Source organism: Rhinatrema bivittatum, chromosome 6, assembly GCF_901001135.1.
Source record: "Rhinatrema bivittatum chromosome 6, aRhiBiv1.1, whole genome shotgun sequence".
Taxonomy (NCBI): Eukaryota; Metazoa; Chordata; class Amphibia; order Gymnophiona; family Rhinatrematidae; genus Rhinatrema; species Rhinatrema bivittatum.
Window position 1 is genome coordinate 75,899,870 of NC_042620.1, and position 24,917 is coordinate 75,924,786.

At 47.4% G+C, this 24,917-nt stretch overlaps 1 protein-coding gene across 28 annotated transcripts in view; it reads right to left on the reverse strand.

The window, feature by feature from the left end:
* Positions 1-24,917, reverse strand: part of NEB (nebulin) — a 421,259-nt gene that overhangs the window by 244,557 nt on the left and 151,785 nt on the right. For 26 of the 28 annotated variants that reach the window (XM_029605471.1, XM_029605466.1, XM_029605487.1 and 23 more), the window contains 7 exons: positions 24,134-24,241; positions 6,540-6,851; positions 5,513-5,719; positions 4,864-4,968; positions 1,823-1,930; positions 754-1,065; positions 360-563 (listed from right to left, as the gene is read on the reverse strand). In XM_029605471.1, coding sequence (XP_029461331.1) covers positions 360-563; positions 754-1,065; positions 1,823-1,930; positions 4,864-4,968; positions 5,513-5,719; positions 6,540-6,851; positions 24,134-24,241 — 1,356 coding nt within the window. The remainder of the gene's footprint in view (positions 1-359; positions 564-753; positions 1,066-1,822; positions 1,931-4,863; positions 4,969-5,512; positions 5,720-6,539; positions 6,852-24,133; positions 24,242-24,917) is intronic. The other 2 variants (XM_029605488.1, XM_029605486.1) reach the window with 2 other exon arrangements.

Genomic DNA, 24,917 nt, shown 5'->3' on the forward strand with positions numbered 1-24,917 from the left:
CAAACATGTTATCTCTATTTCTTATGCTGACAATATCCACCGAAGATAATAAAACTCCAAGCTTATCTTAAATTAAAAAATATGTGCCTCATGTCTATGTATAAGATGGTCAGAAACAGCACCCATAAGAGTCAATTTTCAGCCTTCGGAAATCTGGCTAACTTAGACCTAGATTCATCATTTCAATATAAATATAGTGAAAATAGTGCCCACAATAAAAAAGAGTGTGGTTAGGCTAATTTTCCTGATATCACATCGCATAGGTATTTTCTGCAAAGCATGATACATTTATCGCACCGCATGTTATTTTCACATTGCACACTGAGTAATTTATACTAATCAAGCAAGGTAAAGCTTACCTTGTTCATTGTCTCTGCATTAGCCTTAGCCAGGACCATTTCTAATGAATCTGTTACACTAGTAAATTTGACTCTATCAGGGTGCTGACGGTACTTCTTCTCACTCAGAATCATTGAAGCTCTCTTGTTTTTCTCATCATCCAAGGAGCCAATTGGCACCCATCCAATGCCTTTTAGCCAATGGAGGTCTGACTTGTAAGAAATCTAGAGTCAAAGAAAATAAAGTTATATTACATTAGGTGACTAATTTTATTACATTATGAAAAGCATGTAGCAATGCTTCAAAGTGTTTGAAGCAAATCTACAATGAAATAGATACAGATCAACTTATATTGATCAACTTAAACAGTGCAAAGTGAAAATATATTATTAAAATATTCAAACAGATACATACATCACTCTGAAGATCATATGTCTTTCTGGCATGTACAACATCATTTTGGTCTGGTAGACAAGTCCAGTTGTGCAAGTAGTGCCTGTAATCAATGTCGCTGACCAAAGTCTGGCATTTCTTGGCTAGCTGGATTTCCAGCATATCTACTGGCGTATTGAACTTTGTCCTCGATTTCTCATAATCTTTCCTGTACTCTCTGTCACTCTGTATCTTGGCTACATACATGGCCCACACCGATTTCGGATCATCTTGCAGACTGCGGAATCCAACATGATGGCCTATCTGCTTACGATAAGCTGTTTTGTATTTATACTGTAAGAAAGTGAAATTGTATTTGATTAGCACTCCTTCTTTGTACAAAAGCTCTAAGTGGGTAGAGGGGAAGTAATCTGCATGGAGTGGTGATTACAACCCTAAATAGCAATTGTATGATTGCATCAGACCTTCAAGAAAGTATTGGAGAATTCTGCATGCAGAAGGTTACAACCGTAAACAGCACTGATATATCAATATCGGGCTGGTAAGAAGTCTGATGTTTTCTCCATGGAGGGACTTTGGTTGAAACCTAAATGTCAATGAGCATGGGGAAGCTCATTGACCTTAGTGGACAAGGAATAATTTAAAAACTTGCTTTTTATAAGAAGCAAAGCTGAAAAAGGCAAGACCTGAAATGGCCTAATAGCAGGAGTGGTGGAGGCAGTCAGTGGAATAGATTTTGATTATGCTTGGGATAAATACAGGGGAAAGGGGATAAGAGGTCAGGTAAATGACATGGGGAAAGGGGAGTCAGTGTTGGGTTGCATATGAGAAGTAATGTGTTTTTCTTCTCAAAGTGGACAATTCCGAACTGGGAACTAGATGGACCATTTTGGTCTTTATCTGCCCTCATTTACAATGTTGCTATGATACTATGCAATCTTTTAAACTACGTAGCAGAAATTAATTTAAATCAGTTTTGGAATTAATTGCTAAAGGTAAATCCAAACATGAGTTCAGTAAATATGTTAGAAAACAAGAACCAATGTCTAGGAGCCTCGGCTAAGAAGATGAGTACAGGAATGATTCTTACGTCACTGGCGATGTCTCTGGATGCTTTGGCTGCTGTAACTGAAATGGCATCAGGACGGAGATCATAGCCTTTCTTCTTCAGTTCTTCATATCCTGACTTGTAGAGTTTCTGTTGAAAAGAAATGAAAAGGTTCCTGCGATATCGGCCTGACCATTAATAAAACAGTTATATTGATAAAAGTGATAATAAAAGAATAGTTGTTGTCTGTCAATGTCTTCACCACCATCCCTGTTTATTACAGCAGGAATGAAATCTGTTTCCCAGAAACAGTCATTTATTGAACTTGTCTAACTTTCCCTTTCACGTTAAGAGTTTCCTTAGCAGGGGGTCACAAGGAGCTCATTTAAACTGCTAGGGAGTAATGTTATAACAATCTGCATGCATTTATGGGTTGTTATATGCCCAAGTTACACCGATTTTCTGGCAAAACTACATTCAAGCTGTCACAACTGCTATTTGGTAAGTGCAATTTTGCAGAGAAAATTTGTGCACGTATTTTTATAATCACAAAGTAGGCATACAAGACCCAACCTCACCTAACCTCACCCTCTGGAATGCCTCTTCCATAAGCGTGCTCATAAGTTACACGCGTAACCCTTAAAAAAAATCCCTGCGCGTGCTGAGCCTATTTTGCATAGGCTCGGCGGCACGCGCAAGTCCCGGGATGCGCGTGTGTCCCGGGGCTTGCAAAAAGGGGCGGGGCAGGGGAGAGGGCGTGGACAGAGCCTGCAGGCACAGCGGCCATTTGCCGCTGTGCCCGGGATTGCGGGCCGGCCCTAGGCCGGCGCGGGTAAGCTACGCCTGCCGGGAGGCAGGCACAACTTACCCAACAAAGGTAAGGGGGGGTTCTAGGTAGGGCTGGGGGGCGGGTTAGGTAGGGGAAGGGAGGGGAAGGTGGGGGGAGGTGGAAGGAAAGTTCCCTCCGAGGCCACTCCGATGGAGGACGGCTGCGTGGCTGTGCGGCTCGGCGCACGCAAGTTGCACAATTGTGCACCCCCTTGCGCGCGCCGACCCTGGATTTTATAACATGCGCATGGCAGCGAGCTCATGTTATAAAATCGGGCATAGATTTGATTGCACCGAGTTGCGTGAACAAATCTACGCCCGTGCACACCTTTTAAAATTTGGCCCATAGTGTGTATGGGTGTTTTTTTTCTGCATTTAGAGGTTGCAAATTTTTCTAAAGGGCCATTTCTGCGGATAATGCACTATTTCACCTGCAGAAATCCCTTTGAAGATTACTCTTCTAGAAGTTCAATTTTACAACAACTCACATAACTTATGCAATTCAAAACACAGATATTACGCCAGTTTTCTAAATGAAAATATGGGCATAAATATTGCACTTAGTAAATTATCCAAAATTGTGCCCAAACTCATCTGCACAAAATTACACCAGCTCTTTGCAGGGCGTAAGTTGAGCATGTTCATTTAGGTGAATACATTTGAAAAGCAAATTCCAACTCCATCCCCCTGGAACGCTTACATTTTGTATGCATCAAAGCAGGTGTGAAATCAGGATATGCACACACTTATGTACACAAACAATATAACAAGCCAAATATAGTTCATGCAGAAACAGTTTTGAAAATTACCCCCTTGCTGTGATGTCACTCGAATTGACTTTCCAAAGCAGCCACTTATAATTTATTAATTTAAACAGCAGTCTTTTTTTTTTTTTTTAAATCCAACCTTCAATTTGAGGTTTATTGGACTCAAAACACATGCCACTGAAATCCTAAAGGAAATCACTTTTTAAAGGTTTAAAAAGAGTGAGGGAACTTCCGTGGCTCCTGGTTAGGATCCATGACTGCTGCTGTGCTCCTAGCCTGTCATAAAGCTCAGCGTATGCCTCTTCATGCGTGCATCACATCATGCTGATCAGCAGAGCAAATAAGCAGTCAAACCAGGTCGTATCCAGGAGCTCCAGAATTGTTTCTTAATTAATCCTTTTCACAATTTTTAACTGAGCATGCAGAAATGACATTTCACAAACCCCTTTTTCTGGATCTGCTGGTCCTGGGGAGCTCCCTCTGCCATCCTATACCTCATCTCCCAGCCCCCTCCCTCCTCGCCCAGTACAGTCCCTAAATATGACACAGGGACTCTCTGAGTTGGGGTAAGCACATGGATGCAACTTCAATTACTCAAATTAATTTATTCAATATATGCAACTGGATAGAATTCAGTTTTGATTTGTTAATTAATTGATTCAATTAGACATCACCTTCCTATGGGAAGTAGCCTCCTAACCGAATGAAGTACAAGAAACGTTCTCGACTTCCCTTAAAGTTCACAAATGGGCGGTGTCAAGTTCTGCAGGTCTGGAGGCCCGATCCAGATATACAAACTGTGACTGGCCTGACCTCCCACCATTCCAATGTTTTTCATGGGGATGAAGGCTGCACCCTCTGCCTCCATTTCAAATTTTGTGCCTTGTTCACTTCAGCAGTGAACGGAGGACCCGTCCCTGCCATAATGGCATGTGAGCAGGTCACCACAGCCATACATCATCATAAGTGAACTGTAACAACTTTATTGAGACTTGGCAGGTAGCAGTAAAATACTGGTTAAAAATCACATCGATGCATGAATGAACCCCGAGTTTCCACCAAAGCTATAAAGAATAGAACCCTATCTCCCCTTACCCGCCCAAATTCCCCTACTAACATATCCCAAGGCACAAAGTCCCTGATCCTGACATGTTCCTACTACAGCATTAGTGGAAGAGTGAGTCATGCCAGATGCAATAATCAGAGACAGAGGCCAGGCATGCAACTACCAGGAGCCTTTAATCCTTATCCCTGCCTCCCCAGCATCCACTAGCCACCCTGTTGTGCCTGGCCTTGTGCCTCGACCACACACACACTGAGGACACCGGTCTAGAGTCAAAATCCATGCTGCTCTTCACACCTAACCATGTTGCCACCTCTGACCATGTGGCTGGCAGCCAAGTTGTGCCCTTAGCTGGATAGCAGAGGCGGTGGCCTCAAGGTCTAAACCTGATCAGACAAGCACACAAAATTTATAGTCAAACTTACCTCACTCATATTGATTAAGTTAGCTTTAGCCAGAAGGATTTCGGGTGTGTCAGGCATGACGTGAATCTGTGTCTTATCCTTCTCCCATGCTTCTTTATAAAGTTTCTGGATGAAAACAAGTATGTCAGTATATATATTTGTACACATTAAAGTAATACATTTAGAATCTAGATGTACTAAAGGATGTCAATATTGAAAGTGGGGTGTTTAGCTAGCTGCACAAACCATGGGTTTTAAAAATCCAGTCAATCTGACTGCCCTAAACGTAAATGGCTAACATTTAACCCAGCTAAAAAGTTAGCCAGACAAGTCTGGGGCAGGATCATGGTGATTTACGGAGAAGCCATTTATCCAGCTAAATTAGCTGGATTAACACTGATTTTTAATGCTATTATTATTATGTATTCAGTTTATGAATTGCATGTACAAAACAGCTCAATGCAATTTAAAATACTTTGCACAGAACTTTTATTTATCCAGATAAATCTAGGAGTGACATATCTTATGGAGAAATTCTCTTTTGCTTAACCACAATGCCATATGTACATTGTATGCTTTATTATGTTATGTGAACCAACTTATTAATTCATTTCTTGAATCCTTGCAACTATGCCAAATGAGAAAGTACACATTAAAAAGATGGTCTTACCTTGTCCATGGTCTTAGCATTATTCTGAGCTAGAACCATGTCCATAGAGTCCATGAGGCTTGAGAATCTAAATTTGTCTGGGTGTTGGCGGTAGCTTTTCTCACGTACTGCCGCCATAGCTTTCTTATTCTTCTCATCTTCTAAAGAGCCCAGTGGCATCCATCCAATGCCCTTCATGTAGTCATTGTATTCAGATTTATACACATTCTGAAACAAACAAAATGATGGTCAAAATAAGTCATTAGATAAAAAATAAGAGGTAGATTTTCAGACATACGTAAGGGCATATATTTGTTCGCGCAACCCGGCGCAAAGAAATCTGCGCCCGATTTTATAACATGCGCGCACAGCCGCGCGCATGTTATAAAATCCATAGTCGGCGCGCGCAAGGGGGTGCACAATTGTGCAACTTGCGCGTGCCGAGTTTCGTAGCCTTCCTCCGTTTCCTCCCTTCCCCTACCTAACCCGCCCCCCCAGCCCTATCTAAAAGCCCCCCCCCCTGACCTTTATTGTCGAAGTTACGCCTGCCTCTGGGCACGTGTAACTTGCGAGCGCCGGCCAGTTGCCGGCGCACCATCCCTCAGCACAACCACAATGGAGGCCTCGGCCCCGCCCCCGGAACGGCACCCAACCCACGGCGCCGCCCCTGGAATGCCCCTTTTTCGAAGCCCCGGGACATACGCGTGTCCTGGGGCTTGCGTGCGCCACCGAGCCTATGAAAGATAGGCTCGGCGTGCGCAGGGGCAGACAGGGGCAGGTTTTCGGGAGTTACGCGCGTAACCCTTTGAAAATATGCCCCTATATGTGTTCAATTATTTACATTTAGCTTTTGCAAACTAATTTAATTTTGTATTACTTTACTTTCAGTTTGTGAAGAGATGACTAGATTAAACCTCTGTCTTTCAAGCTATTGCTGCTGCTTTGATGATTATAAACATGTGTACTGCATACAAACAAAATAAGCCATGTGGCACTTTCCCCACAAAAGTTATGTTCTTTCTTGAATTCAAAAGAAAAGAAGACTTACATTACTCTGTATTTCATTAACCTTCTTGGCATGAACAACATCAGTTTGGTCTGGTAGGCAGGTCCAGTTGTGCAAGTAGTGCCTGTAATCAATGTCGCTGACCAAAGTCTGGCATTTCTTGGCTAGCTGGATTTCCAGCATATCTACTGGCGTATTGAACTTTGTTCTCGATTTCTCATAATCTTTCTTGTACTCTCTGTTACTCTGCATCTTGGCTACATACATGGCCCACACCGATTTTGGATCATCTTGAAGACTGCGGAATCCAACATGATGGCCTATCTGCTTACGATAAGCTGTTTTGTATTTATACTGTAAGAAAGTGAAATTATATTTGATTAGCACTCCTTTGTACAAAAGTAAGTAGGTAGAGGGGAAGTAATCTGTATGGAGCGGTGATTATAACCCTAAATAGCAATGGTATGATTGCATTAGACCTTCAAGAAAGTATAAGAAAATTGGTTCTCACCTGCTAATTTTCGCTCCTGTAGTACCAATGGATCAGTCCAGATTCCTGGATTTATTCATCCCTGCCAGCAGATGGAGACAGAGTAAAGTCTCGCTGACACTGCTTGAAAAGCCCTGGTGCCACCTGCAGTAGCTCAGTATTGATCTGTACCCAAGCTGAAAAAACACTATGTGCAATAAACTGACTAAAAACTTGTCAACAACTTGAAAAAATTTATAAGTTTACAACAAAGAATGGAAGTTTGCTGAAAAGGTTATAGCTGAGTAGATGACTCTCCCCTCCAACCCGGGTGGGTTCTGGACTGATTCGTTGGTACTACAGGAACGAAAATTATCAGGTAAGAACCAATTTTCCTTTCCCTGTACGTACCCGGATCAGTCCAGACTCCTGGGATGTACCAAAGCAGAGAGGGTGGGACTTGGAGAGTCCCGCTCGCAAGACATCTTCACCAAAAGACCTGGAATCAGAAAATCCCAAATCCAATGCCTTGCAAAAGTATGCAGCGACTTCCAAGTCACCACTCTGCAAATCTCTTGCAGAGACACCAACTGAACCTTCACCCATGAAGCGGCCTGAGCCCACATCAAGTGGGCTCGCAAACCCTCAGGAACTAGATGGCCCTTGAGAATGTACGCCGACCCAATAGCCTCCTTAAGCCACCTAGACACAGTTGCTTTGGAGGCATGGGTACCTTTCTTTGGACTGCTCCATAAAAAAAATATGATCAGATCTTCTGAACTCATTAGTAACCTTGAGATAGCGAAGCAAAGTTCTGTGGACATCTAACAACTTAAGCTCTCGAGCATGCTGCGTAGAATCATCCAAGTCTGCGAATGCTGGAAGTTCGATAGTCTGATTAACATGAAAAGCAGAGATAACCTTTGGGACAAAGGAGGGAACCGTATGCAATGTAATCCCTGAATCAGAAATTTGAAGAAATGGATCCCTACATGACAAGGCTTGCAATTCCGAAATCCTCCTGGCAGAACAGATGGCCACCAAGAACACCACCTTGAGAATCAGATCCTTAAGAGTCGCTCTACGAATTGGTTCAAATGGAGCGTCACACAATACTTGCAGAACAAGATTAAGATTCCAGGGAGGACATACTTTCCGCACCGGAGGACGCAAATTCTTAACTCCCCAAAGAAATCTCTACGTCCAGATGAGAAGATAAGGAATACCCTTCAATCTTTCCTTGCAAGCAGGCAAGAGTCTCTTCCTGTACTCTAAGAGAATTAAAGGCAAGGCCTTTAGCTAAACCCTCTTGTAGAAAAGACAAGACTTGAGAAATCGAAGCCTGAACCATATGTATTCCTTGTTCAGTAAAAGCGATCTACCTGGTTGGAAAATACGGAACCCTGACAGAGAAGATCCGGAAGATGATTGAGGCGCAACTGACAGTCCACCGCTAGATTGACTAGATCTGTGAACCATGGTCGATGTGGCCATTCCGGAGCTACTAGGATCACCTTCCCGGGGTGCCTCTCTATTCAGTGCAATACTTTGCCCACCAGAGGCCACGGCGGAAAAACATACAGCAAGATTTCCCGAGGCCAAGGCACTACTAGAGCAGTGACTCCCTCTGCCCCGTATGCTCCCCTACGACTGAAGAATTTATTTATTTTATTTATTTTACTTTATTTTAGTTTGTAGGTTTTTTTTATTAGATATCTTTGAATTTAAGTACATTGTTGTAAACCGTTTTGATCAATATTTGTATTGGTAAACGGTATATAAAATACGTGAAATAAATAAATAAATAAATAAATAAAAAATAAGAATCGAGGGGCTTTCGGATTGAGCCAAGTTGCCATCAAATTGACATGGGGGCGACCCCACCTTCTTCGAATGAGCCGCATCGTGGACTCCGCCAACTCCCACTTGCCTCGATCTAAGCTCTGACGACTGAGAAAATTGGCCTGGACGTTGTCGACCCCTGTGATATGAGAAGCTGCTAGCTGTTCAGTGCTGCTCCCCAAAGGGGAGGAGTAGCAATTGATAATACTCCGTAGGCGGAGTTATCGATCCGTAGTGGGTAGGTTCCCCACAGAGTGACAATCTGTATGGTACAGCTCTAGTAGTGTGGGGAAGAGCACCCAAAGTAAGTTGGTGAATCCCTGGGCTGATGGCAGATGACAGCGCCCCCAGGAGGATACCCTGAGAGGGACCACCGGCTAGGCTGGAGTATGGAGACTAGGGATGTGAATCTGGCTTCAGACGATTGAAAATATCGGACGATATTTTCAAAATCATCAGAAATCGGGGGCTCCCGATAAGAGAGCCCCACAATTTTGTTCCTGGGGTTCTCTTATCGTTTTGTGGGAGGGCAGGAAAAACGGCACATCAAAACAATCCCTAAACCCACCCTGACCCTTTAAAACTGTTCCCTTAGCTTCCCCCACCCTCCCAAACCCCCCCAAAATTTTTTACAAGTACCTGGTGGTCCAGTGGGGATCCCGGGAGCCATCTCCCGCTCTCGGGCTGTCGGCTGTCACTAATCAAAATGGCGCCAATGGCCCTTTGCCCTTACCATGTGACAGGGTATCCGTGCCATTGGCCGGCCCCTGTCACATGGTAGGAGCACTGGATGGCCCGCGCCATTTTTAAAGATGGCACTGGCTGTCCATTACTCCTACCATGTGACGAGTACTGGTTCCTATATGCAGTCTGGAATAAGAACTCACAATATCTGTGTATAAGATGGCTTTTGGAATAGACGAGAGTCTTTGGAGAGTTTTAGGAACATAGGCCCTCGTGGAGCGAGTACCGGTTCCTATTGGTAATAGAACTCACAGTGTTCACGTCTGCGATTGCTTCCAGGCAATAGGGAATCTTCTGAGCATACAGGGACGTAGGCCCTCGAGGAGCACGCACCGGATCCCGTCTTAGAACCTGAAATCAAGAAGAGAGAGTGGGGCCCCCGAGGATCGGGTACCCCTAGGTAAGTTCAAGGAGGCAGAGAAGCTTGGGCAAATCGTATCCAAGGGAGAGTGATTCGAGTCCTTGGAAGCGGATGACGTCACTACGGGGGGACGTCCCCGAGGTTCACGCCCTTGCCGGTACAAACTCTGGAGCGCACGCATGCACCCTTACATCATCAAGAATATGATGGATCCGCAGCATCAGGCCAGCCCGGGGATTCCGGGGAGAAGCGGCAAGGAGACGCCGCGGCAGCAAGCCGTCCATCAGGCCCGGAGGGAGTCACCACAGCGGTAAAGAGGGTGGAGCGAAGGTAAGAAACAGGCCCGAACGCAACACTAGCTGAATCAAGAACTGCTCCGCCCACTGAAACAATTCTTGAGCTTCCAGTGCCACCCCCTGGCTCTTGGTCCCACCCTGATGATTGATGTAAGCAACCGTTGTGGCCTTGTCTGATAGAACCCTGACCGAACGACCCTGAACGAGGGGGGAAAAGGCTTGAACAGCCAGCCACACCGCCCTAATCTCCAACAGGTTGATAGGCCTTGAGGCTTCCACCGCTGACCAAGTGCTCTGGGCTGACTGCCGCTTGCAGACCGCTCCCCAACCAGAGAGACTGGCATCCATAGTGAGAACCACCCACTCTGGAACTTTGAGACTGACTCCATGCTGTAGATTGGAAGACTGTAGCCACCACGAGAGGCTGGTCTGTGCTGACACATCCAGCAAAACCAGTAAATGAAAAGCCTGCGATAGGGGATTCCATTTGTCCAACAGGGCCCTTTGAAGTGGACGCTATGCACGAAGGCCCATGGCACCAATTCCAGGGTTGAGGCCATCGAACCCAGAACCTGTAAAAAGTCCCAGGTTCGGGGTATCTTCAACGCCAACAAGTGTCAAACGTGTGACTGTAGTTTGAGTATCCTCGCCTGAGTGAAAAATACCCTGCCTTGGCTCGTGTCGAAAACTGAGGTATTCTAGCACCTGAGACGGCTCCAAGTGACTCTTCATCCGGTTGACCACCCAGCCGAGAGACTCCAACAGGCGAACAACTTTCTGGACTGATGATCGGCAGCCGTCTAACAATTTCTCTCAAATTAGCCAATCATCAAGATAAAGGTGCACCAACACCCCTTCGCATCGTAGAGCTGCCGCCACCACCACCATCACCTTGGTGAATGTGCAAAAAGCCGTCGCTAGACCGAAAGGCAGAGCCTGGAATTGGAAATGTTGACCCAACACCGCAAACCGCAGAAACCGCTGATGCTTTAGATGAATAGGGATATGCAAGTACACCTCCGTCAGATCCAGGGAGGCCAAAAACTCCTGAGAGTGGATCGCCGCAATTACTGACCATAGCATCTTCATTCGAAACCTTGGAATCTTTAAGGACATGTTGACCAATTTGAGATCAAGGATGGGTCGAAACGTTCCGTCCTTATCGGTACCATGAAATAGATGGAGTAACGACCCCTGCCCCTTTTGTGAGACGGTACCGGGACCACCGCTCCCAAACTGCACAACCTGCGCAAGGTCTCCCAAACTACACAACCCTTCGCTCTCGCATGGGGAGACCAAGAAGAGGTTGCGAACGGGACGTGCAAACTCTAAAGCATAACCGCCTCTTATCACTGAAAGGACCCACTGATCCTGCGTGATTTTGGTCCACTCCCTGTAAAAATCTGCCAGCCGGCCCCCTATATAAGGAATGGCTGAGTGAACCGGCCTTGCTTCATAGGAAAGATTTGACTGCTGCTGCTCCCCCTGCCGAGGGAGCTCTAAAAGGTCTTCGTCCGCCTCGAAAGGACTGGCCCCAATTTGAGCCCCGCGGCTGAAAAGTCATTTGTAACTGCTACCCTACGGGACCTCTAGAAGGACGAGACCATCTGCCGTCCCTGAAGCGGGCCCAGGATTGAAATGCCTGGCGATTCCTTTGCTTGTCCTCCGGCAGCTTGTGCACCTTTATCTCACTCAGTTGCTTGATGAGCTGTTCTAGCTGCTCTCCAAACAAGAGACGACCCTTGAAAGGCAAAGAACCTAACTGGGCCTTAGAAGAAACATCCTCAGACCAGTGATGGAGCCAAAGTAAACGTCTGGCTGCGACCACTGAACTCATAACACGCGACAGTGAACGCACCAAATCATACAGCGCATCTGCCACATAAGCGACCGATGCCTCCACGCGATCTGCATCCGATGGGTCGGAACCAGGAGGTGCATCCTGAAAATTCTGCACCCATCTCAGACATGCTCTCTGCATAAATCCTGCGCAAACGACGGCCCATAGCCCCAAGGCCGCACTCTCAAAAACCCTCTGAAGAACATGCCATACTGGGTCAGACCAAGGGTCCATCAAGCCCAGCATCCTGTTTCCAACAGTGGCCAGTCCAGGCCATAAGAACCTGGCAAGTACCCAAAAACTAAGTCTATTCCATGTTACCGTTGCTAGTAAAAGCAGTGGCTATTTTCTAAGTCAACTTAATTAATAGCAGGTAATGGACTTCTGGACTTCTCCTGGACATCCTTGAGGGCCGTGGCCCCATGACCTGCAGAAGCGCAAAAAGCTCCAAGGTCTGTTCTGGCAAGGGGTAGAGCTTGTCCATAGCCCTACCTACCTCCAACCAGAGTCTGGGGAATCCCACTCATGCTCAATCAACTGCCGCACTGACCTATGATACGGGAAGGCGGAAGGAGGAGCCCGAAGGCTTTCCAGAACGGGGTCCGCTCCATCCAATTCTGGAGCCTCCTGAGGAGGTTTTAAACCCAGCTCCTCAAGAACCTACGGAAGCAAAGGTGCCACCTCCTCCCTCCAGAACAACCAGAGAATCTTGGGATCATCCCCTTCTGCCACTGATGGCATTCCGTCATCACCTTAATCTGGGTCCAGAGAAGCCAGATCCTGTGCTGAAGAGCCCGGCGCTGTGCCTGCCGGAGGGGCCGGGACTTGAGAGCCCCCAATTGCCCCCCCTGGAGCTGAGCACCATCGGGATACCCGAGTTCCGTGGCCGCGTGGACCCTGAATCAGAACCCGGAGGCTGCAGACCCGGACCCTGCGGAGCCAGAGGCAAACATGACCCCCCTAAACCATCCTGCTGCGCCAGGTAAGCTTGGTGCAGCAGAAGAATAAATCTGTCGAAAAAGGCCGCGAACCCGGAGGCAAAATGGGGATCTGGTCTCCCCCAGGTCCCTGAGGTAAAGGACATGGATGATTTGCCCCTCCGGAGAGCCCCTGCACATCGGAGGATCCGGGATGGGCCGGGGAGAACCGCAGTGGAAGATCTCCCTCCTCTTCCAAAGATGGCGCCGCTCCCATCTCAAGGGAGCCGGCAGCAACGGGATCCTTGGGAGGCTGAAAAATGTCCCAACCGCGGCAGCCATGCACTTACACAAACGCCGGCATTTAGAAACCCCCGGGAGGAGTGAGGTCCCTTCCCCCTCCGAAATGCACCACGAGCAGAGCCCCAACAGACTAAGCCACGCTGGGACAGCTCCACACGAACGGCAAGCCGAGCCGCGAACCTTTCCGGCAAAAGCAGTAAGTATAAAAACTAAAAAAAAAAAAAAAAGAAAAAACAATCACTAAAAACCGGCGCGACCCGCGGGAGTGGGGGAGCAGGGGGGAGGAGTCGCCCCGGAGCCTTACCCTTCAGCCGACTTCCTCTTCCTCTGTAAAAACTTTTTTTTTTTAACTTTAAACAAGTTAAACAGTGACAGGAAGACTTAAGAACATAAGAACATAAGAAAATGCCATACTGGGTCAGACCAAGGGTCCATCAAGCCCAGCATCCTGTTTCCAACAGTGGCCAATCCAGGCCATAAGAACCTGGCAAGTACCCAAAAACTAAGTCTATTCCATGTAACCATTGCTAATGGCAGTGGCTATTCTCTAAGTGAACTTAATAGCAGGTAATGGACTTCTCCTCCAAGAACTTATCCAATCCTTTTTTAAACACAGCTATACTAACTGCACTAACCACATCCTCTGGCAACAAATTCCAGAGTTTAATTGTGCGTTGAGTAAAAAAGAACTTTCTCCGATTAGTTTTAAATGTGCCCCATGCTAACTTCATGGAGTGCCCCCTACTCTTTCTACTATCCGAAAGAGTAAATAACCGATTCACATCTACCCGTTCTAGACCTCTCATGATTTTAAACACCTCTATCATATCCCCCCTCAGTCGTCTCTTCTCCAAGCTGAAAAGTCCTAACCTCTTTACTCTTTCCTCATAGGGGAGTTGTTCCATTCCCCTTATCATTTTGGTAGCCCTTCTCTGTACCTTCTCCATCGCAATTATATCTTTTTTGAGATGCGGCGACCAGAATTGTACACAGTATTCAAGGTGTGGTCTCACCATGGAGCGATACCGAGGCATTATGACATTTTCCGTTTTATTCACCATTCCCTTTCTAATAATTCCCAACATTCTGTTTGCTTTTTTGACTGCCGCAGCACACTGAACGACGATTTCAATGTGTTATCCACTATGACACCTAGATCTCTTTCTTGGGTTGTAGCACCTAATATGGAACCCAACATTGTGTAATTATAGCATGGGTTATTTTTCCCTAAATGCATCACCTTGCACTTATCCACATTAAATTTCATCTGCCATTTGGATGCCCAATTTTCCAGTCTCACAAGGTCTTTCTGCAATTTATCACAATCTGCTTGTGATTTAACTACTCTGAACAATTTTGTGTCATCTGCAAATTTGATTATCTCACTCGTCGTATTTCTTTCCAGATCATTTATAAATATACAAGCCGTTAAGCCCGTTAAAACGGGCTACATTACATTTTGTTTTCAGTCCATTTTCTAACACAGCACCCTTCTACACTTTTTCTCCCTCTCTCCCTCTTTCCCTCGTTCACTCCTCCCCTTTCCTCCACTCAGTCTTACTCACCCTCTGTCTCCCACTGCCTTCTTCCCCTCACTCTCACCTCCCTCCCCTTCCCTCAGTCACTCCCACCTCACTCCCCTTCCCTCAGTCACTCCCCACCCTCTCTCAATCCCATCCCCTCCCCCTCAGCCCTCCTCCACTCCCTTTTTCTCTGCTCCACAACTTCTTACCTTTCCACTTACTCACATCCCTGTCTCTCACCTCTCCCTCATTCTCCCTCTCCCCTTCCACTTACTCACATCCCTGTCCTCATCTCACCTCTCCCTCATTCTCCCTCTCCCCCCTTCCACTTACATCCCTGACTCTCACCTCTCCTCATTCTCACCTCTCCCCTCACTCTTCCCCCCCCCCTACCTCCCTCCCACACACTCACCCACTCCTCCCTCCCTCTCACTCAGTCCCCTCCCCCTCACTCAGTCCCTCCCTCCCAGTCCCTCCCCCTCACTCAATCCCTCCCTCCCCCTCACTCAGTCCCTCCCTCCCTCCCACTCAGTCCCTCCCTCTCACTCAGTCACTCCCTCCCTCTCACTCAGTCACTCCCTCCCACTCTCTTTCTCTCCGTCCCTCCCACTCCCTCCCTCCCACTCAGTCCATCCCTCCCTCTCTCTCTCTCCTCCCTCCCTCGCTACTGGCCGCTGCCGCCCGCCGCCGCCGCTGCTACCGCCGCCCGCTGCCGCCGCCCGCTGCCGCCGCCACCGCTGCCGCCTGCCGCCGCCATTTTTTTTTTCCTGACGCTGCCTAAGACCGACGTGCTCGCCCGCACATGCGCAGTAGAGCTTCTCTCTACTGCGCATTTGCGGCACGTTGGTCAAGCGTCGTTTATCTAGTTAGATTGAAAAGTAAGGGTCCCAATACAGATCCCTGAGGCTCTCCACTGTCCACTCCCTTCCTCCTAAGCTGAGAGGAGCTGTCCAGCTGTCTAGCACAAATAGGAAAATTGGTTCTTACCTGCTAATTTTCGTTCCTGTAGTACCATGGATCAGTCCAGGAAAGCTGGTTTTGCCTCCTCTCCAGCAGATGGAGACAGAAAAAGACTTCGCGGACTCTGTCCTATACCCCTGAGGTGCCACCTAGGTGCCACCTAGTGTCTGCCAGTATTATACTGTACCCAAGCAGAAATTAGAAAAACCATAACGGCAACTATAAAACCACTTCCCCCTGAGGAATAGAGGAAATGAAAACACCGGAAACCTTATGAATAAATGAATAAATGAACAACATGCCCAAAACCTTTCCCTGAAAAGGGGGGCATTCAATAAAACTTGCAGAAAAATTGATCAGCTACCGGCCGAGCGGACTCTCCATTTTCCCCCCGGTGGGCATCTAGACTGATCCGTGGTACTACAGGAATGAAAATTAGCAGGTAAGAACCAATTTTCCTTTCCCTGTACGTACCTGGATCAGTCCAGGACAGCTGGGATGTACCAAAGCTTTCCTAACCAGGGTGGGACTGAGAGAGTCCCGCTTGAAGTACACTGGTTCCGAAAGAACCGGGCTCTAGAGCCTGGACATCCAGTAGATAATGTCTGGCAAAGGTATGACGTCCAACTGTCTTAAGTCCCTAGACTTGGAAGCAGAAAGATCTAGGCCCGCCAAGGATGAGAGCGCCACCGTCTGATTCAAAAGAAAAGAGGACATTACTTTCAGAAGAAAGGAGGGAACCATTCATAAAGTAACTTCTTTATTAGAAATCTTTAAGAAGAGCTCCTGACAAGATAAGGCCTGTAGCTCCGAAATGCACCAATACGATAGCCATGAGGAAAATGACCTTCAACGTCAGATCTTTTAAGATCACCCGTATCATTGGCTCGAAAGGCGCATTACAAAAGGGCACGGAGAACCAGGTTGAGCTTCCATGAAGGACAGGGGTTCCGAATCGGAGGACGAAGATGTTTAATGCCACGCAGAAAACGAACCACATCCAGATGAGATGCTAGAGCGAGGCCCTGTACCTTTCCCCGAAAACTACCGAGGGCTGCCATCTGAACTCGTAGGGAATTGAAGGCTAGACCTTTTACTAGACCTGCCTGCAGAAAAGTCAGAACATCCGGAATAGTAGCTCTGGACGGCTCCACCGCGTGGTTCAGGCACCAGTCCTTGAAAATACCCCAAACTCTGACGTAGGCTATGGAGGTAGAAGGTTTATGGGACTGTGAAAGCGTAGTAATCATCTCCTCTGAGTAACCCTTATTTCTCAATTTCTGCCTTTCAAAAGCCATGCCGCTAGACAAAAGCAATCTACCTCTGTGAAATAAACGGGACCTTGTCGCAGCAGACTCGGCGATGGATGAAATCTCAGCGGGCCGTCTACCGCCAGATTGAGAAGGTCCGCAAACCACGGGTGTCTCGGGCACTCTGGCGCGACGAGTATCACTTTGCCTGAATGAGCCTCGATGCGGCGTAGAATCTTGCCGACCAACGGCCATGGCGAAAAGACGTACAACAGAATGTCCTTTGGCCAGGGAAGCACCAGAGCATCTACACCTACCGCTCCTGGCTCTCTTCGCTGACTGAAAAAATTGGAGAGCTTTGGCATTGCGATACGTCGCCAACAGGTCCATCGCGGGCCTGGACATCGGTTGCACAGGAGACTGAAAGCCTTGGTGGAGAGTTCCAACTCTCCTGGATCCAACTGGTGGCGGCTGAGAAAATCGGCCTGCACCTTGTCCACTCCGGCAATGTGAGAGGCTGCTATCCTGTACACGTGCTGTTTCGCCCAGCTGATTAAAAGTTGAGCCTCTATCGCCAACGGACAACTCCGAGTTCTGCCCTGACGACTGATATAAGCCACCATTGTCGCATTGTCGGAGAGAATCCGCACTGATCTCCCTTCTACTAAGGGAAGGAGGGCCTGTAGCGCCAACCAAACTGCTCTGGTCTCCAACCAATTGATCAACCAAGAAGACTCTGACCTCATCCACTGACCTTGAACTGCTGTTCCTCAACAAACCGCTCCCCACCCAGAGAGGTTGGCATCGGTGGTTACCACTATCCAAGAGGGAATTTCCAAATCCACACCCCGTCGTAATTTGGACACAGCCACCAAAGAAGACTGGACCGTGCCGAATCCATCACGGCTGGGAGCCTGACGAGAGGAGGATCCAGAAGACCGTGAGGCCCAAAAATGACAATTCCCCCGGAATCTGGACCTCTGAGGAAAAGAGCCACTGTTCTTGGGCCTCTCCTCTGGCAGCTTGTAGAACATATTCTCTCCCAGAGACTTAATCATGTCCTCCAACTGTTGGCTGAAGAGCAGCTTTCCCTTGAAAGGCAAGGAACTCAGCTGAGCTTTTGAGGAGACATCGCCGACCAATTTCTGAGCCAAAGGAGCCTACGGGCCAAAACGGCAGAGACCACTGTTCTTCCCGACGTGCGCAGGAGATCATACAGTGCATCCGCACTGTAAGCCACCGACGCCTCCAAATGACCAGCTTGAGCTGCGTCCACTTCCGAAAGGGATGCCATAAATTGTAAGTGCTGCACCCAACGCAGGCTCACACGCAGAGCAAAACTGCTGCACATGGCTGCCTGCACTCCTAGGGAGGAGGTCTCAAATATCTTTTTAAGCTGTACCTCCAACTTTCGGTCCTGCAAATCTCTTAGGGCCGTCGCTCCCGTGACTGGGATGGTGGTCTTTGTAGTGACTACAGAGACTGCCGCATCCACCTTGGGTACCCTGAGCAGCTCCAGCGCATCCTCCGGTAGCGGGTACAACTTATCCATAGCGCGGCTGACTTTCAAACCTAGATCCGGAGTGTCCCACTCACGGAACAAGAGGTCAGTGACCGACATATGAAAGGGAAAAGAGCGAGCCAGACCTCTTAGACCTAACATCACAGGATCCACCGCTCCCATACGCGAATCCTCCTGCAGGACTTCAATTCCGAGTTCTTCCAGAATATTCGGGATAAGTGGACCCAATTCATCTCTCCGGAACAAGCGTATTACCTTGGAATCATCACCGTCCACCACAGAAGCACCTCCCTGCTTGGGCACCAGGGGCTGACCATCCTGGCTGCTTCTACCCCCTGAAGGTCTTGCGGGGAAGGGTCTCCTCCATCAGATAGATCCAACGAAGACAAATCATCTGGACCTGCTACGGATCTGAGAGGGCGCTTAGACTTAGTATGCTCCCCCACCGGCGGGGACTTGGGACTCTTACAGGACGAGGGAACCACAGAGACCTTGCCCCTCTTGCGTTTGGACATTCTCCGTGCCTTGAACATTTTGTGAAAAAACTTCACCAAGTCCGAGGAGCATGACGAAGAAGACCCATCTGAGGCCCCCTCAGGATCACTATCCGAAGTATCAGCCCGATCCTCCTGCGACCTGCCCCCGTCCCTGGAGGGCCCCGGTCGTGGGGAGAGAGGTGGCGGGGAACTCCATGCCTCCATCGCGGCTCTCTCTGCATCCCTGAATGTTTTCAAAATGACCTCCGTCCCTGCACTAAGCAGGAACAGATCAGGTGGCTGCGGCTGAGCTGAAAGCCTCCCAGGATCTGGGCACCGTGAAGAACTGCTGCTGCCACGGGGATTCCCCTCAGCGGACCTCCCAAGACACAATCTGCACAGATGCCGGCTCTAGAGAGGCAGGTGCGCTCGCTGCCGCACATGGAGCAGGCCGCACCATGAGGCATAGCCTTGGACTAAATTTAGCTCCGATCAGCTGAGGTAAGCGCGCCAAAAATAGACCAGGCGACAGGGGCCTTCATGCAAATCGAAACGCGGAGTAAGGCAGGCAGAGAGGAGCTGGAGAGAACGCTGGACCGGCCAACCAGAAACATTTTTTACCTTTTTATTTATTTTCACAGTGCTATGAAGGCTGTGCTGAGCTGTCTGCCACGGTTGAGCGAGCCGGGCTCCCCGGTATCACCCGCCGGCGGTAGTAGTCCCCGGGTCTTCAACCCCCTGCTCTTTTGCCTCTGATTCCAGGGGGGATGGTCCCACCAGAACCTGGGAGGCTCAGAGAAACTTGCTGCGCCTTCTGCTGCTGTTTTCCACAATCTCGAGTAAATTTTTTATTATTTTTTTTTAAAGAGCTAGAAACCTTCTAAGACACATCTACTGGCCTGGCCAGCTGGAGCTGGTGATCCTGATCCACATTCGGTCCCTCACCAGGGGCTTGCAGAGGAGACTCTCCTTCATCCACCCCATCTATATCTGAACTGTCCACCTGACAGGAAAAGGACCGGAGAGGGCGTTTGGCCTTGGGGGCTTCTATGCCACTGTGTGACTTGGTACGCTTGTGGAGTGATGAAGCTCCTGTCCCAGCCCCCAGCGACAGTGGGACCTCACGGGTTACCTTAGTACCCTGGCTTTTTGTGCTTTGAAGGCTTTATGCAGCAACAAAACAAAATTGAAGGAGAACGAGGAAGAAGACTCATCCGAGTCCTAGATCTGTGCTGCCTGCAAGTCGCCCCCCCCCCCCCCCCCAGGGGCAGCAGGACGCAGTGAAAGAGGTGGCGGAGAGCTCCCCTCCCCCAGGGCAGCCTTCTCCTGCTCCCTAAACATTCACAGTAAGGCTTCAGTACCTGAGCTGAGAAGAAAAGGGTCCTGAGGCTGTCGCAGCAATTCTGCCCTCCCAGGGTCCCTGCGTGCTCTAGAGCTGCTGCGATGCGATTTCGCTGGAATCTGCTTCCCTGAAGAGCCTTCCCCTCCCAACAAGCACCCGGTACAAACTCCGGCCTGCAGGCTGCACCATGCGGCATGATCCCCGAGCTAAATTAGGATCGGCGTCCAAAAAAAGAACCAGCTCGACCAAGACAAACCCCCAGGAGCTTGTAGGAACTGAAAAGGACGGGGAAAATGGCATCGGAAGGAAGGGGGACCGATGGACCTTCTCCGCCTGACAAACAGGCTGTGCAAACCCCAGCGCAGGAAATCCACGCACGCGCGCACTACCACAGGCCAAGCAGTCCGCACCATGAGGCATATCCCCAGCCTCGATTTTGGCTCTCCCCGAAAAAAGAACCGCGACGAACGAATGGATTTCCCTGTCAAAAACAGGGCTGGGAAAGCTGTGAAAATCAACGAAAACAGAGCGGCGCACGGCCAGAGAACCCCAAAACACCAAACACACAATTATATATATATATATATATATATATATAAAACTTCACCACAGCTACCATTATCTTGCTAAAGGGCTTCAGTGCTGTTGTCAGACCAAGAGGGAGCATCTTGAACTGAAAATGTTCCTGTAGGACACAAAAACAGATACTTCTGATCTTCCTGCTTAATGGGAATATGAAAGTAAGCCTCTGTCAAATCTAGGGAACCAAGATATTACCCCTTTCATACTTCCATGAGAACTGAGTGAAGATCCACTCCTTTCACATCTAGAATAGGCCAGAAAGATCCTTTTTTTTTTTTTTATTTCATGGCTTCCAGGCAGTAACCGGAGAGGGAGGCAGGAGGGCAGGCAAGGCAAGGCAGCTGCTCCACAGAAAGCAAATAAACAAGTTTTATCACCCCCCCCCTTTTTTATTTTTAAGATCTACCCCCACCCCTGGGCTCTACTTAGTCTCCTCCGGGACTAGGAGCATCTAGAAAAGCAGGCTGGCACTGCTGGCAAATACCAGTGGCCTGGCCCTAAGCGTGCTTTAGAAACCTGTTCAAGTAATTATTCTGCTGCATCACCAGCTGTTTCCATTTGCTACAGGCAGAAGATACTGGATTTCCTCCCAGCTGCACCACCCCTAAGTAGTGGTAGGGATGTCACAGCAAATGTGTGCTCTGCCTCCACCTGTATGGTGGTGTAACAGGATGAAATGGAAGAAGTATTCTCTGAATGCTATGCTCCTGTCCTGTGCAACACTTTGCTGATCCACATGATGTGGTACTTGCACACCATATAAGAAGGGCCCCAGGAATTAGAGATACTCCTTCAAGAGAAACAGAGTTCAATCACATGATATGATTTGAGGAGTATGAAAAGCATTGTGTGTGGCCTGTGAGTCTCTTGAAATAATATCAAGCGTCACTGTAATGGCTAGTGATGCCTGCAGATTCTTATGGCTATGGGCTCATCTTTTTGTGAGAATGTGTAGGAAAAGCTTGCAAATATGCCTTGCAGTGCTGGAAATCTCTTCAGAGGTAAGGGAAGGAGTGGAACTCATGAAAAATCACCACTCTGTACTTCAAATCTTATCTACTGCCATCTCCAAAGCATATACTACATCTTGGTTTCGTAGTGGATCTACTCATGGCGAAGTAACTGAGCTGTAGATAGAAACATAGAAATGACGGCACAAAAAGACCAATTGGCCCATCCAGTCTGCCCAGCAAGCTCCCACACTTATTTTCCCATACTTATCTATTTCATCAACCAGCAAGTTCAGGGCCCTTGTTGGTAACTGTTTGATTCAAATTTCCTGCCATCCCCTGTCATTGATGCAGAGAGTAATGTCTCATACCCCACGGATGAGTCTCATACCCCACGGATGCGTCCATTTCCGCAACTCAAAGGAACTGTTGTTCGACTAATTGCACTATCTTATAACTTGCTTAATTCATATACACTATGTAAATTTGTACATAATTCTTATCCTGTAAGCACCCTCTCCTGCTTTTTGCCCTTCTCTCCAGTTAGAATTTGTTTAACCTATCTTTTCTCTAACAGCCTAGTTCCACGTTCCCTGTTATAATGTAACTTTTGCTTTCTCTGTTAACTGGTTCCCCCTAGTTTATTGTAAACCGGTACGATAAGACCTGGTCTTGAGCATCGGTATATTAAAAGAATTTAAATAAATAAATAAATAAATATATATATATATATATATATATATATAATTTTTTTTTTTTTTAACCTGGCTGAAGACAGGCTGGCTGAGGGTGAGTGAGCCGGGACCCCCCGGATTCAGCCCTCGCCATGGCAGTTTCAGAGTTCCCAACCCTCTGCTCTCCAACCTCAAATACATGGGGGGATGGTCCCACCAGGATCTGCCAACCCCCTGGGAGGCTACTCGCAACTGTCCGATCACTGCTCTAACCAAACTTTTTTTTTTTTTTTTAATTTAAAGGGATCCTTAAACTAAGCTTCCCTTGTAAAATCAAGCGCTAAGAGACTAAAGTCAGACCAAATCCAACCCTAAACTCAGCACCTCTATCAGACACTAGGTTTTGCACCTCCGCCATCTGCTGGAGACAGAAAAATACTGGCAGACACTAGGTGGCACCTCAGGGGTATAGGACAGAGTCCGCAAAGTCTTTTTCTGTCTCCATCTGCTGGAGGGGAGACAAAACCAGCTGTCCTGGACTGATCCGGGTACATACAGGGAACAGCTTTTTGTATAAGGTGGAAATCCCCTGAAAAGAAAAAGAAGAAGGGCTGGAAGCCGCATGGCAGGTCTCGTGAGGGGAGGGATCTGGACCACCAGATGTACACCCCATGGCACCAAATTGGACCTTAACTGGTCCACCTCAACCGAACAAGGAAAGGTTCCACAAGGAACCAGTCCCCTGGGCAGAAGGCTCACCTAAAAAGATAGAAAAACCTAAAAGCAATGGTAAAGAAAAAAGACTGCAGGTTTATGCACCAGCCATCTGCTGGAGACAGAGAAATACTGATCTACTTCAGGTGGCACCAGGGCTTTTCAAGCAGTGTCAGCGAGGCTTTTCTCTGTCTCCATCTGCTGGCAGGGATGAATAAACCCAGGAGTCTGGAATGATCCGGATACGTACAGAGAATGGAGAATTCTGCATGCAGCAGTGGTTACAACCGTAAACAGCATTGATATATCAATATCGGGCTGGTAAGAAGTCTGACCTTTTCTCTGTGGAGGGACCTTGGTTGAAACCTAAATGTCAATGAGCATGGGGAAGCTCATTGACCTTAGTGGCCAAGGAATAATTTAAAAACTTGCTTTGTATAAGAAGCAAAGCTGAAGAAGGCAAGACCTGAAATGGCCTAATAGCAGGAGTGGTGGAGACAGTCAGTGGAATAGATTTTGATTATGCTTGGGATAAATACAGGGGAAAGGGGATAAGAGGTCAGGTAAATTACATGGGGAAAGGGGAGTCAGTGTTGGATTGCATATGAGAAGTAATGTATTCTTCTACTCAAAGTGGACAATTCCGAACTGGGGAACTGGATGGGCCATTTTGGTCTTTATCTGCCTTCATTTACAATGTTGCTATGATACTATGCAATCTTTTAAACTACATAGCAGAAATTAATTTAAATCAGTTTTGGAATTAATTGCTAAAGGTAAATCCAAACATGAGTTCAGTAAATATGTTAGAAAACAAGAACCAATGTCTAGGAGCCTCGGCTAAGAAGATGAGTACAGGAATGATTCTTACGTCACTGGCGATGTCTCTGGATGCTTTGGCTGCTGTAACTGAAATGGCATCAGGACGGAGATCATAGCCTTTCTTCTTCAGTTCTTCATATCCTGACTTGTAGAGTTTCTGTTGAAAAAAATTGAAAATGTTCCTGCGTTATAGGCCTGACCGTTAATAATATAGGTTATATTGACAAAAGATACGATGAAAGAATATTTCTACTGTGTTTTAATTTCTTTCTCCACCATCCCTGTTTCTTTCAGCAGGGAATGACATTTGTTTCACAATAACAGTCATTTACTGGACTTGCTTACGTCTCCCATTCACAATAAGAGTTTCCTTAGCAGTGATCAGAATAAGCTCATTAAAAATGTAATAGTGAATTTTCAAAATGTCTGTGTGTAAAAGTTAGCGTATACATGCATACATAGCCTCTATTCGCTTATTCCGTGTTTTATAAAAGTCCAAAATACACACGTATTTTCACTTTCGCGCACGCATATACTCGTGTAAAAAAGGGTTGGTCTGGGGTGTTCTTGGGTAAGGCCAAAGGCTTTACATGCAAGTTGCTATTTTAAAAAACACTGATACGCGTACATTTGCCAAATTATGTGTGCTTTTTTACACCTGCTAATTAGCTGGCATACATGATTTTAAACACATAAATTATGTAGTACTGACTGGGTGGGCGGTCTAGGTGAACAGGGGAGTGTTCAGACTGAAGAATCAAGAGGGTCTAATTGTTTAAAGAGCTAATTTGACTCACACACACTTATGTTTTCAAATACACTGCTTTATGAGT